Genomic DNA, 18,942 nt, shown 5'->3' with positions numbered 1-18,942 from the left:
TCATCTCTATCTTTACCTATTAGGCGGGTCAAACTAACATTTGACGTAGAACAAATTGCAACAAAAGGTTTTTTGATTTATATTGACTCATTATGATGTCCTAAGTAAGGAAAAGAAAGTTTACCAAAATCGGAGTCCAAATAAGGCCAGGGGGCGTGGCCAAATCCAAGATGGCGGTTGTCGATCAAAAATTGCAAATATCTCTAAAGCTATTGGATTTAGACACCATAAATGTATTGCGGACACATAGGAAGTCGGTATCAGCTAGTCCAAAAATTGCGACGTTATGTCTCTATGACGTCAGGACGTTGCTGTGACGTCACAACGGCATACCAGACATCGCATTTCTTCCAAAATTAGTTCATTTATGCATCTTAACAGCAGAAACGAATGCTGATGCAGAGAAGAGTGTGTCCCCATTATGTTGGGTTGATAAAGAAGAACAATATGTTACAAGTACAGAGAAGGGGGCTAAAAGAACTACTGCTGGATTGCCGATATGTGATACTATTAGAGTAGCTGCAGGAACACGGATTCATTTCAATTGTTGCAGAAATGAAATAAAATGAGTTAATACATCCTATTGCTCTGCTCCGATTTGGCCTCCTTAGTGTGCTATAAGGGAAAATTTGCCAGCCTTCACGTATATCGAATTTCATCCGCCAAGAGGTCTTTTACTGAAGAATAAGTGCATCAAAGGGTGAATGGGTGGGGCTGATCAATTTTGACATTTGGCCCAAAAATCATCAGAAAGATTTATATTTTGACACCGGTTTCATAGATGTACCCGATATGTGTTACAAAACCAACTTTCGCGGTAATGTGAACAGAACCCCCAGGCGTTGTCCTCAAAAGCATTACTTTATATGTGGACAGATAGGAACTCGATACCAGAGAGTCCATAAAGGTGCAAATCGGCCTGCCCTGTCCATGCAACATTCAATGCACTTCCACAGTACAAGCACAAAGTGGGTGTCAAACATTGAATCGCTGAGCTCCTTAATGTTGCTCCTTCATGGCCTGCTACAGCGAGATCCAGGCCCTGGGACAAGCAATTCGGCGAAAGGCTTTGAAAGACACCTAGTCAGCTTCACTTGGCGTATATCTGGGGTAACTGGAGGTCACTTTGCTAAAGCAAACGAGAACGGGTCGGGGCTCCAGGGCACTAAGGCTGGGGCAGGTGATTTATAGTTTTAAATTTACCAATTTTTCCAAAAAAGTAGAACTGACAGAATCCGATTCTAATCTTCCCCATGGAACTAGATACCTACATTCAGAAAAGTTACCGGTTTTCTTCTGCTTTACACTGAAAAAACCCTTGTGTTGGATCTCAACACAAGAACTTGTGTTAAAAATATTTAACACATGTTTGTGTTGTATTGCATTGCAATGACACAAGTTTGTGTTCTTTTCAATGTCTTAACACAAACTTGTGTACATTTATAAAATCTTATGTGGTTTTTTTTCCATATAATTAATTACGTCGACATTAAAGATAACATTTGTTATGTTCCTTTATCACATTATGTTTTTTATTTATTGAGAAAATCTGAATGGGATTGGGGAACTGGATTAGGGATCTGGCCTAGCCTATATGTAAAACCACTCTTCCTGAATTTGAATGTCGAGTAATTCACTTGATTTATTTTTTAATATTTCTAATTATCTAAAAGGATATATTAATTATTACAAACATTAAGTAGAAATCGCAATGTATGTATCGTGCGATGCATTTAATAGCTCTTTTAAAACAACGTATTTTATAACAGTATACTGATATAAGAGATCAAAGTTTTAGTCAATTATTATCTAAATATAAACTATTTATTTAATCAGATATAATAAAAGATTATTCTGATTCTACTCTTTGTTTATTTTCACATCTTGTCTAAGACAATATACAGAGACAGGTTATTACAATGTCTGCATTTGGAAGTGTCTGATTGATATCGCCCCAATAAATTTGACACATCAAAGACAATAACAATTGTGTTATATCTACGTTTTAAAAAAATGTTTGAATGGGCGTGGAAATAGTCGAGTTAATCTTTTTATTTAATTTAATTGGTTCATTAATCGAAATGGAAATTTATTCTTACCTGTAAATGACCAATTAAAATGAATTACTCTTAAAACAAAGAAAGAAATATTTATTGAAGTAATTTTGCGGTATTAAACCCTGTGGTACTGCAAATGTTAACTGTATTATTAAGCATTAGTATCGAAAAAAGTGATATTGTTGTGAAAAAAGTTTGTTCAGAAAATAAGAATATCAGGTTTGTGATTTTGGTATTTTTTAATACAATGTATTTATAACGCAAATTTTTCGTTTCGGTTAAAACAAAATATACGTCCATTTTAATTGGCCGAAGGATGTGTGACTAATAGAAATATGGCGGGCGGACAAACTGACCAAACAGTATATTTCGAGGTATTTGAGGTAAGCTAATTTAATATTATATCATAACTGCATGTGCATAATTGTGTTTCTGTTTGATTAAATATTCAAATAATCATTCTTAGGATACAACCTCGACACCAGTCCGCCCTGAATTGCAATGTTTGTTTTGTGTTCTGGGCGCCATTTTGAATATAATACAATCCAGCGATAGTGTAGTCTAATTCCTTTAAAAGGGAATCCGAATTTGTTAATTTTCTGCAATATCACTTCGGTGGAAGCGGACGTTAAATAAAGCTATTTCACGTACAAAGACCTACAATAAAATCCAGGTGAATTGGGAAAAATATTCATGTATTTTCTTGATGAAGAGTAGCTATTTCAATTTGTAAATGCCCAGTCATCTTAGACAAATAATAATTCCAACTTCAAATCAGTTGTATTTATTCAAATCATACCATGAAGAATTGTATTTTTCCACTTGCATAATAATAAAAACTTGACTTTTATTATTTTATTTCTTCAGGCCAAGAGCATGGAAAATTGGTGATTGCCTTGTATCACTGCTAACTATAAATCACAGGGAGCCTTGGGCAGAAATGATAATATGGTTCTCAGATATGTTACTGTGTACAGACTGAACAGAAAATATTTATACACTTGCTATTACAGTACTGGCCAAATTAATAGCAATTTTTTCTAAAAACGTTGCAGAAGTAACTCACTAAAATTGAAGTATGAATAAAATCATACACCGTGAATATATTGAACTGAATATTCTTACACATAACCATATTGACATCTACTTCACATTGCATGGTTGGTCGACGCAACGCCGTGTATAGATAAAGTTGCGACAACTGTGAAGCCAGGAATTTCATATGACGTCATGCAAACTTATTATCTATTTATATGACCTATTATATTGTTGGATGTCATAGATTTCAGCGAATAAGTGTATATAGGACATAAAACGTACATTTTTTAAACGAAAAGTATAGCTGAACATACTCTTATTAGTATTATATAACAAGAAGCGCACATTATTGTTATATAACCTTATTCTATAAGAAAAATCAAAATAAAAGATACACTAGATAAAAGTACTATTAAACCAGGGGCGGATCTAGGAATTTTGAAAAGGGGGGGGGGCGCTGCAAAATAAAGGCATTGACCGCGGAGACGGGGCTTGCCGCTGAGGGGGGGGGGGGTCTCAAGAAAAATTATCCGTCATTTCCTTGCATCTGTAGCCATTCCAAGAGCTATTTCCCAGACTGGTGTGTTTGAGTCGATGGTTCGAGTCATTTAGGATCCCTACAACGGGTTGGGAACGGACATATTTGAGTCTGAGAAAAGGCACTTTCAGCCGTAAAAAAGGGCACTGTTGAAAATTAGGGGGGGGGGGGCGCCCCTCGCACCCCCCATTGAATCCGCCTCTGATTAAACATATTTAACTTGCATTCGCTTTTAAAGGAGCTAAATCGCTAATATTTGGGAACTAGAAATTGTCACAAATGGGTCGCACTAACCTTGATGTTGACAAATACGTAAGACGATATGAACATCAAGGTGATATATGCATATATGCAGCATAGATAATTAAAACTTCTATTCAAGTTAAACCAACTGTATCTATTTATGTCTTACGCTTAGCTGAATACATTTTATGATTTATTGTCATTAAAACATCTATTGGTGGTTAACAGTGTGTAACTAAAAACTAAAATTGGATCTTATTATTGCCAATGATATAATGTACCTTGAATTTTTTATCACGAAGTCTATCGCATCCAGATATTTAAAGCGCGTTTACAATATATTCATTTTTTTGTATCGTAAAATTCATCTTCATTTGACGAACTACACCCAAACTACAGTCAGTGTAAACACGGTTTGGAGACTGTATCTGAACTACAGGGTACATCGAACTACAGTGTACATCATGCTTAAGAGACACTATCTAATATCCAACAGGAAAAATGACGATTAATTTAATATCCGCCAATTGGTGTTGCTGCTATTTTGTATTTTCAAAATTTATCTTCAAATTCAGAGACATCGAAAACCATATAAAAGACATTGCAAAAGTCATATCTTATGTATCTTAAGAGATGCCCTTTTAGTCTACCAAATTTATGTTTTTTTTGTTAAATTGCCTTATACATGTATTACCAGATTCGGTAGCCCTTTTAAAAGAAATGCCCGCCACCACATGGAAAATACATTTCTTTAATTGATGTTTGTCAAATTCGATTTCCGCACATTTCGCGCACATAACCACGATATAATGGTCGAACATTACGTACATCAGATAAACTATTTTTAAAGCCCAAAACTGTTCAACTAGTCTCTTTTAGTTATCAAGCACCTGTTTTATGGGATAATCTACCATTTAGTTTAAGATGTTGTACATCTCTATATTCTTTTAAAAAGCAACTTAAATCACATTTATTTAATGAGGCTTTTAACTGACTCTGTATACAATTGTTAACATGTCCATAATCTTGTTGTTTATTTATGATTACATTGTCACTTTGTAAAGTGCCCCTGAACATGTTTTATGAAAGGGCGCGCTATAAATATGCTGCAATAATAATAATAATAATAATAATAATAATATTACCAAATTTGGCGACCATTATGAAAGAAACGCCCGGCACCATATAACAAATACTTCTTTTTTTTAATTTGACGTTTGTCAAATTCGATTTTCGGCACATTTCGCTTTCATAACCACTCTGTGTTTGAGGAATTTAAAAAGAAATCATTTATAATCCAACGAGTAAATAGTAAAACACACTGATTACGAGATATCGATCTCAGAAAATTCCCCGATTTTGGGTATGATTTTGTTTGATATATTTATCACTGAACCAAACTGCATTGGTTTCTTTTGCATTTTTTTTTTTTAGGGTAAAACGTTATATTATCCCTCAACGTCTAATACTGCAAAAAAAAAACAAATTTTGGTATGTAAACCTGTATGAAGCCATGACGTCATAGCTTTTATGGCGTCATAATTGGGACCCAAAATGGCGCCTGGAAATGAGTTGTCGTAACTTTCCCACAGTCTACTCACTCATGTGCTCATCGTTGTATACCAACTATCGTTGAAAAAATCAATTTACGTAGATTTTTGAACATTTTAAAAGCCGTAGTTCGATTCGGCGCCCAAGAAAAGATATAAATATACACCAAAAACATGGCAATCAATCAAGTTGAAGCGTTTTGGCGTAAAACATCTGTTTAGGCGAGATGACGTGTTTTTGGTGTACATGAGTAAGCAATAATGCTACCTGACTAAAATACCCCCCCCCCCCTCTTGCATTCGCATGTAGTCATACATATGAGTCTCAAAATAATATAATATATTGTTAAATTATGCTCTTTTCAACTCCCCCGCCTCCGCCGCCGCCCCCTGCTCAATGAGTTATTTTACTTTTATTCTGCCATCTAAATAACTCTATACCCATGACTGGTGTACCAAGTTAAATCCACATCAAAACCCCATTTGTCGATAAGTGTATTTATAATAATCACTTGAACATCCTTGGAGAATTATATCTATTTAGTGAATATTAATACCAAAGAAAGAAAACAACTCTAAATTCTGAATATAAAGTCATCAAATTCTTTTACAGATCTTATTGTGGAAACCCAAAAGTTATATGTCACCATTGCCTTTTTAATCACATTTTTGTTTTTAATGTCAAATACCAAACCATCTCTAAAATTGTTTCATTATATAGAATGCAGTGTAATATAGAGGGATCATCAATAATTAATAGTAACATTCGATAATTATAAAAATGTATTATTGTAGGATGAAATCAACCTTTATTTTTAAACATTTAGTGAACATTTCGAATGTTAATGCCTCTTTTATATAAAATGGTTTTATTAATTAATCAATTTTTGTTTTACAAATTTTTAATTTTCTCCATTTTGTTTGATTTTTATGCTATATTTATTTTATCTATCTATAATTATTTTCCTGTGCTTTATCTATTAGTTCCCATTCATATACTGTAGAAAATTTTGAATTCCTAATCTGTTAAAGGGACTATTTTTTCTTAAAAGTATTTCAATTTAGTGCATTATTAATGTCTTTAGTGCTTGGTTTGGTTGATATTAAATTTAGATATATTTAAAATCTATGTTTTGGGACCATGGGGTAGGGATATTGTGAACATATATATTATATTCTCAGTTCTTTTTAAGGTTAATTGTAAAAAAAAATTAAATAGCTTTTTTTGAGGGGTGGGGGGATATTGTTATTATTGAACACAATTTTATTAGTATTGAAATTAACTTTGTTGATTAATATTCCAAATGTCTCGGTGCTTTATTTTTCAATTGAAATAGCTACTTTTTATTTAATAATTGGGAATGGGGGGGGGGGGGTATTTTTTCATTGTATAACACAATTTTATTAGTATTGGAATTAACTTTGTTTATTAACCTTCGAGATGTCTGTATTGGTATTAATTAGGCATTAATTTATTTTTTCATATCATTTATTGAATAAATAATAATTTAACAAACAAAATTATTATGTCATTTATCAATAATTACAGTTTAAACAGAACGAATGGAAGGGGTTGCATTCGAAAGGTTGCTATACTGGATATAAATTGGTAAAATACAACACAAGTTTTTGTTATACACAAGTTTGTACGAAACAACACGAGTTTCAAAAATTTCAACACAAGTTTCAGAAATTTCAACACAAGTTTCAGAAATTTCAACACAAACAAGTTTCAGAAATTTCAACACAAATAATGTGTAGATTTTCACACAAATTTTGTGTTGTTTCAACATTTAACACAAGTTTTGTGTTGTTTCAACATTTAACACAAGATTGTGTTGTTAAATAGAGACACCTAACTTGTGTTGAAAATAACACAAGTTTGTGTTGTTTCAACACAAGTTTTTTTTCAGTGTACGATCAAGTAACATTGTGGGTTTTTTATTACTTTATACCAACAAATGTATTTTTTTAAACATTACCATTACGCGGCATACCTCCGGTACCCTGGACAAATGTCGCAGTTCCCCCCCCCCCCTCTTACGGGCCCTGCTTTATTTCCATTCCAAGGCTTAACTTGGTCTTTGACTACCGGACTAGTACCATTATGTCACCGTCAGACCGGGTGGTGTCCTTACTGCGCTGCTGCGACCGTACAACGACCAGAAAATGTACAAGGTCGCCACGAAAGGTAAACATAACGTGAGAAATGTCCCCAAAAATTACAGACTTGAAAAAAGTCGTGTGCTTATACCCCTTTACTGCGCTGCTAAGGCGACGGAAAATGACCCCAGAGTACGTCAAGATCGCCATAAGCGTGATAAAAGCGTGGAAAAACGCCAGATATCGCGCTGTGGTCTAGATGGTCGCAAATGATCGCCGAGTCACGGCGTTTGCTTTGAGTATGTTCAAAACAAACGCCAAGGTTCTGTGATCTGCCCTGGAAAGATGTGAAAACGCGATTTTTTTTTTCAAGTTTGTAATATTTTGGGACATTTTCGCACGTTGTGTTCACGTTTGCCGGCGACCTTGGGCATTTTCTGGTCGCTGTACGGTCGCCGCAGCGCAGTAAGGACGCCACCCCGGTCGGACGGGGGCATAACAACTTTCCAGATTAGATCTTAGAGCCTTGGTGTTTGTTTTTAATATGCTTAAAACAAACGCCGTGACTCGGCGATCATTCATGACTATGGAGACCACAACAAGATATTCGGCGTTTCCACCACGCTTTTACCGCGCTTATGTCGATCTTGACGCGCTCTGCGACCAATTTCCATCGCCGTAGCGTCGCAGTAAGGACGCCACCCCTGCAGTCTGACGGGGGTATTAGCCTGGCTCATCAGGAAAAATACATCCCAACAGACTTTCAGCTAGAGCCCGTGGCAAAACGTAAAATGTCGGGTAGACCAGTTTTCATCTTTTTGAACTCTGTGGTATTGACTTCCTGTCTGTCCACATATACGGGGCCCCAAAACGTAATTCTTTAAGTGATGCTTTAAGGAACACTGCCAGAGGGCGCTGGTCGCATTGCAGCCCCAATTTTTTTTTTGTTACACATCTCGAATACGCTTGTGTCAAAATATAAATCCTTATGGTGATTTTGGGGATTAACCAAATGTCAAAACTGGTCAGCCCCGCCCATTCAACCTTTAATGCACTTCTCCAGTAAAAGGCAGCTTTGCAGTTGGAATTCGATATAAGAATGTCTTTGCGCCACTGCACGGCAAAACTCCCCTCATAGCACACAGTAGGACGTATATGTATCACCCCATTTCATTTCATTTCTTTTTATTGATGTAGGCTATTTTTGTCGACAATTGAAATGAATCCGTGTTCCTACGGCTACTGTAATAGTATCACCTTTCGACAATGCAGAAATATTCATATACTTTTAGCTTCCTTCTACGTTATTGTAACACATTGTTCTTGTTTATCAACCCATAATGGGCATACCCTCTTCTCTGAATCAGCATTCGTTTCTAGTGCTAACATGCATAAATGGACTAATTTTGGAAGAAATGCGACGTCTGATATGCCGTTGTGACGTCACAGTAACGTCATGACGTCGTAGAGACATAACGTCGCCATTTTTGGACTCGCTGGTACCGACTTCCTATCTGTCCGCAATACGTTTATGGTGTCTAAATCCAATAGTTTTAGAGATATTTGCAATTTTTGATCGAGAGCCGCCATCTTGGATTTGGCAACGCCCCCTGTCCTTATTCGGGCTCCGATTTTGGTAAACTTTCTTTTCCTTACTTAGGACACCATAATGAATCAATAGAAAACAAAAAACCTTTTGTTGCAATTTGTTCTACGTACGACATCATTTAGCCATACCAAACACCATATTCATCCTCTATCTCTTCATTATCATAAATACAGCCATTAGGGAATCTCGCAGTTTGTATGCAATCTTGTCTTAGTTCATGATCCGTTTTGAGAGTAAAATACTGGTAGTTATATTGACTATAATCATCATCTCTATCTTTATCTATATCATAACCATCATAATCATCATCATCATCATCATTACAACCATCATCAATATTATCTATGTTGTAATCTTTAGGATGAAGAACATCTTTCAATAGAATAAAGTCGTTTAATTCGCGAGGCAATTCCAGATCCTTAACCTTCTCCTTTATTCCCAATCCAAGATTCTGTCTGATGAATCTTCTGCACAGGGACTTGAGAGATATATTACTACAGAAACTAACGAATTCTGCTCTGTCTCGTGAGTGGATAATGTCTGTTCGTTCATATCTTTTGTCTTCCTCGTCAAAATTTAACGAAGTCATAATTTCCTCCCCTTCGGCGCCACTAAGATACAACAGTTTTCTCAGCCTATCTCTTTCTTGAAGGTTTAACTCAGTAAGATCAATTTGGTTATAGCTACTTTCAAGTGATGATGGTACGAGAATCTGAAGACAGCAGTTTTCAGCAACTAAATATCTCATAAAACAAACAACATGGTATGGTTCCCAGAAAAAGGGAAAACACATGGTTGTTTGAATAATTGTGTTACCATCGATACAGGGTAAATTGAGAAGACCAGTGCTACCATTAGATAGAAGTAATTTAAAACAAGTCAAATCAAACACACTCTGATAAATATTAAGATATTGTAGAGCAGATCTTCCTGAATAGTCTAACATGGTAACTATGGCACCAGCTTGAAGTAGTTTCCTTGTAAGAACTCTGTCGTTTTTCATTGCAGCCATCATTAAACTAGTTCTACCTCCATTATCGGGAATATTTACATCAATTCCATCAACACCAAGCAAAATATCAATACAAGCCATGTATATTGGATATATCTGTCTACAATAATTCTTAACAACATCATTTACCTGTCTCTTGTTCAAGCCATCTTTAAACATAGTAAATCCAATGATACAAAGGTGTAGAGCTGTATGACCCTGGTTATTTTGTGTATTGATCTCTAGTCTGGGATGATGTGTCAACAATTCTAAATATTTACTGTTTAATAAAAAGGATGTTATCATAGTAGGTGTGTTGGTATTAAAACAGGGATGGTTGATGTCTAGTTCGTTATTTAACAGCCATTTAAACTTGCTTACAGAATAATCATAGTTTAAACGAGCTAAAAGATGAAGCATATTTTCTCCTTCAATTGTAAAACCATTAACAATCAACTTACGCCCGATGTAATAACTGAACACCCACAACCTCTTACATTTTAAAATATCATGGAATAACTTAACTCCGTTGTCACGTGACATCAGATCTGAACCTGAATCTACTAAAAGTTTAAAGACGGCTGTAGAATTGATCATGTGATATTGGACACTATAACTAATTGCTGTATCACCATTATAATCAGTTAAACTTAGATCAGAATGTGGAATTAACAGTTTTAATATACTGATATCAACTTGAGATATTATATAGCTCATTAAAGCCGTTCGTCCCAGTTTATTTTGATGGTTCGCATTACAACCAGCTTTTAATAAAATGTTAATCAATTTAAAATACAGTGGACCACGACTGTACTGTCCTGTCGTTAGTTTCGATTGTGATTCGATCCATTCAAGCCATTTATCCGCGTAGATTCCAACGACATAGAACAACGGGGTATTGCCATTATAGTCAGGTTGATTTATGTCTACTCCTGTTTTTATTAAAGTATTAAAGACCTGTATACATTTCTCTTCAAATTTAACATGGGAATCCCAAAAAACTAAAACATGGTGAAGAATGTTGCGTTTTAAACAATCAACATAATGTACATCTACTCCGTGTTTTAAAAGATATATCACAACCTCATACCACCCTTTACTAGCAGCTATCAATATAGGTGTATTTGTATCATCATTCCCCTGGTTGACATCTACACCAGCATCAACTGATTTAACCACACATTGTAATAACAAATCACGCCTAGCTGGTTTGTAATATCTATAGTTAGATACAAGTATGTTTAACAGGTTATTCTTATAGCGATCAACATAATGTACATCTACTCCGTGTTTTAACATATATATCACAACTTCATACAACCCTCGTCTAGCAGCTATAAATATAGGTGTCAGTTTATCATCATTCTCCTGGTTGACATCTACACCAAGATCAACTAATCTAACTACACATTGTAATAACAAATCACGTCTATCTGGTTCGTCATCACTATCAAAGTTAGATAAAAGTATGTTTAACAGGTTGTTATGACGATCATCAACATAATGTACATCTACTCCGTGTTTTAACAGATACATTACAACTTCATACAACCCTGTACTAGCAGCTATAAATATAGGTGTCTCTTTATGTCTATTCTCCTGGTTGACATCTACACCAGCATCAATTGATTTAACTACACATTGTATTAACAAATCACGCCTAGCTGGTTTGTTATATCTGTTATATAAAAGTTTATGTATCAGGTTTTCCTTACATCTATCAACATGATATATATCTACTCCGTGTTCTAACAGATACATTACAACTTCATACAACCCTGTACTAGCAGCTATAAATATAGGTGTCTCTTTATGTCTATTCTCCTGGTTGACATCTACACCAGCATCAACTAATCTAACTACACATTGTAATAACAAATCACGTCTATCTGGTTCGTCATCACTATCAAAGTTAAATAAAAGTATTTTTAACAGGTTGTTTCGACGATCATCAACATAATGTACATCTACTCCGTGTTTTAACATATATATCACAACTTCATACAACCCTCGTTCAGCAGCTATAAATATAGGTGTATGTTTAAGTCTATTCTCCTGGTTGACATCTACACCAGCATCAACTAATGTATCTAGACATTGTATTAACAAATCACGTCTATCTGGTTTTTTATATCTGTTATAGTTATATAAAAGGTGATGTATCAGGTTGTTCTGATGGGGATTAATATAATGTGAATCAATACCGTGTTCTAACATATAAATTATAACTTCATACAACCCTTCTCTAGCACATGTAATTAAAGCTTGCTGCTTATCTTGTAATGATAATGTTTCTACGAATCCCTGTATATTTCCGTCTGTTTGAGCTTGAAGTAGTTTAATCCCCAACCTAAAATATATTAAACATATTGTTTTAGTTTTAAAGATGGTATAAATACAATAACAATGTAAAAATTCAACGTATTCTGTCTTATTAATCACGAATTATTCAATACCTCTTTATTATAAAACAATTCTTATATTTGAAATATGTAATTGTCTAAATATACATGAATTATTTATACCGTTTAGTTAGAGTGTTATTATAATCTGTCCACTGGAGATGATTTAAACAGGATACCGTACCCCAGTTAACCCTGATGTTCACCGTATGTACAATAGGCTAGTGTATACAGTGGCGGCGCCAGCCGTCGGTGATTGGGGGGGCAAAGCTGGGGCAAAGTCCAAGGTTAAGGGGGCAAAGGCACGAGCTTCAACTAGGGGTAGTGGGCCTCCCCCAGAAAATTTTGAAAAACAGGTTGCCGGAAATGCACCCTGGCAGTATTTCAGGCACTGATCGATGAGGTAAAGTGTCAAACGAACTGACTTGCGAATCACCAAAGCCCACTCACGCGCGTCAAAGTAGGGAGTCCTCCCCCAGAAAATTTTGAAAAATAGACTGCCGGAAATGCTGTCTTACAGTATTCTGTCAGGCACCGATCGTCGAGATAAATAGATCTGCCCAGATACTGTTCATCGCCTGTGCAGTAGTTTATCCGACTAGAGAACAAAATGTTAAACGAACGGACTTGCGAACCTCAACGAATTCCCCTTGTGAGCGCCGAAGTAGCGAGTCCATTGGGGACCTCGACTAGAAAATTTTGAAAAATAGACTGTCGGAAATGCTCTCCAACATGCAAGTTTATGACTGAGTGGGGATGTGGGATTTATTCACCGTAGAAGGTATTGATTACCGAAACGTATCACAAATACTTTTTTTTATTTTCTAAAATTATTGGGGGGGGGGGGGGCAAACAGAGGGCAAACCACTGAGTGTATATAATATATTAAATATACGAACCTATATTCATCCATCTTAATTCTCTGTTTGACTATATCCTGTAGCCGTTATTATGTCAACATCACTAAAAAAACATATAAATACAGACTATTAGTTATGTACATATACCTACTTCTGTACACCATACTCGAGATATCTACGACTGGATTCTGTGTGATGGACAGATTCTACAGACATGAAACCATACCATACTCGAGATATCTACGACTGGATTCTGTGTGATGGACAGATTCTACAGACATGAAACCATACCATTCTCGGGATATCTACGAACTGGTGTCTGTGTAGTGGACAATCATTTTCTAGCCAGTAAAGAACTTCAATTTAAGTTAAGAGGGATCGCCTAAAACGACTGAATAATTTTATATTGTCGTCGCCCCTATCCTTCCGCACGTCTGAACGTCCGTCCATAATTTGTATGTGGGCACTATCCGATTTTGAGGAAACTTAAAACTCCCAAAAATTGCGGTTCCTGTCGATACTGTCATGTATCGGACCCCCACTTCATGGATTATGGCCCCTGATTTTTAGCTTGTGGACACTCTAGAGTTCACTTGATGAAATATATATCTATAACCAAAGATCTCGGTTGATTCGATATTTGCACTAATCGGACTGTAACTTTTTGATTATGGCACCTGATTGTACGAAATAATGGACCCGCTAGAAGTCAGAATTTCAATCCGATTTTGTTGAAACTTAAGATGTAAGTTTATATCCCAAACATCTCGGTTCTTTTCGACATTCGCGCAAATTGGACTGTATTTTACTGGATTATATGTATAATACTATAGGGTCTATATACAGTAGCGTTTATTTAAGTTCTGTAAAATGCTTTTGTTAATGTATTTTAGCTAGTACCAGTGAGAACTAGGCAAGAATATGTCTGGTAGTTAAAAATCGGGCAATGGCATCATAGTCTGCTAAAATAAATATGGTAATCCCATGTGTTAGAAACGTGGTTAGCCGCCATCCTAGGTACCCATATAAGTACACTGTGTTTAAATCCAGGGTTGCGTCTGTGCATCTGACCAATCAGATAAAGGACGTACCTGGTCAATTTTCCGGGGCTCAGTACTGACTCATGCGCGTATCATCTTTATATGATGATACGAGTTTAATTTCAGTCCAGACATTATTCGGAGCTCAAGGGGAACATACCCATAGCCCCCTCGGCTTAGAGGCTTGGTCGAAGACATCATAGCGAGAACATCATGTAGAACTAACATTAGGTGTGTGGCTCTTGTCATGTTTCAGCCGTTATAGTCTGAGATAAAACAGATATTAAACTCAGACCGTCGATATTTTAATAACTCGAAAAGTACTATCATAGATATTTTAGTTTCCTTTATTTAACCTTTGTAGTTTGCTGTATTTGATATATAAATAGAGGAGCAACATAAACTGTGTTTTTAGAGTTATTGATCATTGGAAAAAGTTATCACAACGTGAAGTCAAAGAAAGTCCTAGACGATAGTGTCACCCTAGTGTCACGGGCCGTATCCACAATGTGGAAGGAATTCATAATTTATTTATTTAACGACACACAGTAGTGTCACAGTTTAGTCTTTTTGGTTCCGCGACACAGGATAGTGTTACATATGGTCCCTGATTGAACCAAAAATAAATCGTACATGTAACACTATTTTACTTTAGTCAAAATTTATTTACATCGGAAACAGGAACATAAATACACACGAACATAAATCAAACATCAACACGGTACATTACGCCCTTCTGTCTCGGCAGCGGCTGAACTCGGGTGAGCCCATTCGCTGGTCTCTGCTCCTCCCCGTTCGTCTCTCTTCTGCGTCTCTTTTACTGTAAGTAAACTGGTGGTTATATACCTTTCAAATGGGTCTACACACACGAAATCATTACTATATATGGTATTTACAAGTTATCAAATTTCGCTGACTGATATAAATATATACATGTGGAATTGATAGTCGTTAATTAGTGCGTACGTGTTTAGAACAAAGTGTATAGTTGAAAAGCCAATATCATCTACATGTATTATCAAAACCAGCTGGGATCAATAAGTTCACTGCATCTAAATAATTGTTTGTATTTTATAAAATAGAAAATTAAGCACTTTGTCACATACATCCTAATGATCGTTGAGTTTGAATTTCGTGAAAATCTGACTGAAACTTCTCGATAAAATTGTCGCTCCTTGTACGCAAATGGCATTACATACTTTTACACTAAGATTGTGGATTCTCTAGAGGTCACAATTTTTATTCGATTTTGATGAAACTTAAAATACATGTTTATATCCCAAAGATCTCACTTCCTTTGGATATTCACACATTTTGGATCGTAACTTCTTGGATTATGGCCCCTGATTGTATGAAAAATCGATTAGCTTGTGGACCCTCGACTAGAGGTCACAATTTTTATCGATTTTAAAAACCGTTCAAATATATCACCTTTACATCATTGTTGAAATGATTTCCATGTTAATGTTTTTGTTATCACAGGCTAAAATTTACATGAATATATTAAATGATTCCCTCAATTCCTATAATTCTTTTGTAGAATTCCTTAGAACCTTTTTTTTAAGTTGTCCTGAAAACTTAGTAGATTTTGTAAGACTTACTGACATTAGCAGCATTAATCGTAAGTAGATTTAGAGAATCATTTGTAGATCTTATTTTCATTTAGTTTTTATCGTAAACAATGATAATTAATAAATGGGTTGTAGTTTGTTGCTCTAATTGCCCATCACATGTGGTACCTTGTGCGAGGTCCAGCTCACTTAAATTTATTCAAGGGAGACAACTACAGTTAAAGTCATTACGTAAAAAATCGAAACTAGTGGAAGGAACAGTTGAATATGCTGTGTTATAATTATATGGTACATGTTTGAATTGTTAGATAATATGAATAACTAATGTATGAATAGTTAGTTAATATGTTGTTATTTCTTTATGGTAGTGAATCACAGTTTATTTGAATCGCAGTTTACCAGTTACCAGATTTCATAGTTGTAGAATATGGTCATCAGTTACAAAAGGTTTGCCCCCCCCCCTCCAAATTGGTAGCAGGTGTCCGTACGAGTAAAAATCAATTGGTCAGGTCGGGCACTACTGGAGCGTATAGCAACACACCTTAAAGTAGCCCCCAGGGGTGCTTAAAACTGAGCTTCTCCTTATTGGACCTGATCACAGACTTAATACCTGCATTGTGAAATCTCTCAATAGGCAATTCAGATATTCCGATATCAAATGTTGTGAAAAATCTTGGTGTGTCCTTAGATTCAACACTCATATAAACAATATCTGCAAAATTTACCATTTTCATCTTTGAAGAATAGGATCAATCCGTCATCTGATACCCGAAGGTGCAGCCGCTGCACTGGCTCGATCATTCGTGCTGTCCAGAATTGACTACTGCAATGCCGTACTTTCTGGAATAAATGATGAACAAATTTCCAAGTTGCAAGGATCCAAAATCGTGCTGCACGAATTGTGATTTAAGCTAGATCAAAATCACACATCACTCCCATCTTAAATAATCTTCATTGGCTCCGAGTGCACGAGAGGATTATTAAAATTTTAACTCTGACATAAAAAAAAACCCATTAAATAAAACAGCACCAAGATATCTTCAGAATCTCTTGACACACTACCAACGAAACAGGTCACTGAGATCCCAGAATAAATTATTGTTAGATGTACCGGTTTATAAGATGAATAAATTTGGTTCAGGGACCTTTCAGTATAATGCATCAATTCTATGGAATTCACTGCCACCTTCCATTCGAACATGTGAAACATTGTCTGTCTTCAAATCAAGTGTGAAAACCTGGCTGTTTAGGCACTATAATTGACCCATGTGAACACTTTCATGGTCCTAGAGCATTCCCAAGTGGGATGAATTGTTGCAAAATATAAATTTTGTTATTATTAATTATTATTATTAAAATTTAAACGGCGCGAGTAAGCCGTTTAAATGACGTCATCGGTAACCCGAACGCACTCATGGAGGCTCGCGTAAGCGCGGCGCAAGTAATCGAACGTACCATATATATATAAGAAAAAGAGAGGTTAAATTTCCCTTCAGACGTCATTCCGAGACCCTAGAGAAGACATCATTTGGTGTTCCCAGGGAGGACATCATTGTCGTTCCCTGAGGGACGTACAGCTGCCTTGGCTTAGGGTCCGGGATAGAGACAATATATAGTGTTTCAGCCGTTAGGTCTGAGTTCTAGGCTTGTTAAACTCAGGGTGTAGATGTTGTACTATTAAAGATTTTGTAGTTCCCTGTATTTCATATATAAACATAGTTATAACAACACAAGACAGTGTTCCGGAGTCAATTAATAATTGAGGTTGTATATGAAGCATGAATGGCCTGACTAGATAAGTGTTACCCTAGTGTCACTGGCTATATACACAACGTGGAAGTAATTCATAATTCATCTATTTAAGGACACCGTAGTATCACATTTTGTGGACATTTTGTAGCTGTGCATCCATCAAATCTGCTTTTTTTGAGATTTAAGTTTGAATATCGAAAAACGAGCTAGTTGCTTTTCGATATTCACCAATATCGAAACCGAAAATCGAGCTAACTTCACACTTGTCACCTAGCATTAGGACGGTTGTATTATGTGATGGATAATGGTCGAAGACTGTCCATTATGTAAATATAAGAAAGAACAACTGAGGGGCGTTAGCCCCGAAGTTTTTCTTTGTATTTACATAATGGACAGTCTGAGGCTATTACCAAACTTAAAACATAGCACCATAGAGATACAAATAACGGATAGTTTTCTAAAAGAGTAAGCCACAAAATAATGGATATATTCTTAAAACAACATGCACATGACAAATCACTCCAGTCATATAATGCAAGCATACACAGATAGTCCAAAATATTCATTTAGCAAGATATCTTTAAGTGGAGACGACATGTTTATAACACAGCCGAAAACAAATATTAATGATGAGAATATTTGTGATAAGAATTTGGATACTGATAACATTTGGTGATGTACTCGATAAAGGGTAATAGCCACAAAAATTGTGATGTTCTTGATATTGGGGATAACGGACGTCAAAGCTGTGATGGAAAGGCTGCTCACGAAAATGATTTAGGTATTGATAATATTCTTAGTACTGTGGTTAATGTGGAGGGTATTAGCCGTCCAAATACTGATTTAAAATTAAATATATACTCTGATGTAAGTGACAGTGAAATAGGATCAAAGCGACAAACCAATTCACGAATTTCAAAGTCAACCGTTATTATGGTGTAAAGGTGATATATTTGAACGGTTTTTAAAATCGGATAAAAATGGTGACCTGTACAGTTTCCACAGGCTACAAACACGGTTTTTTGTTCAATCAAGGGCCATAGTCCAGGAAGTTACGTTCAGATATGCGCCAATATCGCAAGGAATCGAGATCTTTGGGTTATAAACATACATGTTCAGTATCTTCAAAATGGGATAAAAATTGCGACCTCTAGTGGGTACAATCAGGGGCCATAATCCATGAAGACA

At 35.8% G+C, this 18,942-nt stretch overlaps 1 protein-coding gene across 4 annotated transcripts in view; it reads right to left on the bottom strand.

Annotated features, from left to right (window-relative positions):
- Nucleotides 1-8,149: 8,149 nt before the first annotated feature.
- LOC130013609 (putative ankyrin repeat protein RF_0381) overlaps nt 8,150-18,942 on the bottom strand; it is an 81,673-nt gene continuing 70,880 nt past the window's right edge. For all 4 annotated transcript variants that reach the window (XM_056102394.1, XM_056102399.1, XM_056102393.1 and 1 more), the window contains 2 exons: nt 13,431-13,494; nt 8,150-12,479 (listed from right to left, as the gene is read on the bottom strand). In XM_056102394.1, coding sequence (XP_055958369.1) covers nt 9,257-12,479; nt 13,431-13,444 — 3,237 coding nt within the window. In that variant the 5' untranslated portion in view covers nt 13,445-13,494 and the 3' untranslated portion in view covers nt 8,150-9,256. The remainder of the gene's footprint in view (nt 12,480-13,430; nt 13,495-18,942) is intronic.

Source organism: Patella vulgata, chromosome 1, assembly GCF_932274485.2.
Source record: "Patella vulgata chromosome 1, xgPatVulg1.2, whole genome shotgun sequence".
Taxonomy (NCBI): Eukaryota; Metazoa; Mollusca; class Gastropoda; family Patellidae; genus Patella; species Patella vulgata.
This window is presented reverse-complemented; position numbering and strand designations above follow the sequence as displayed.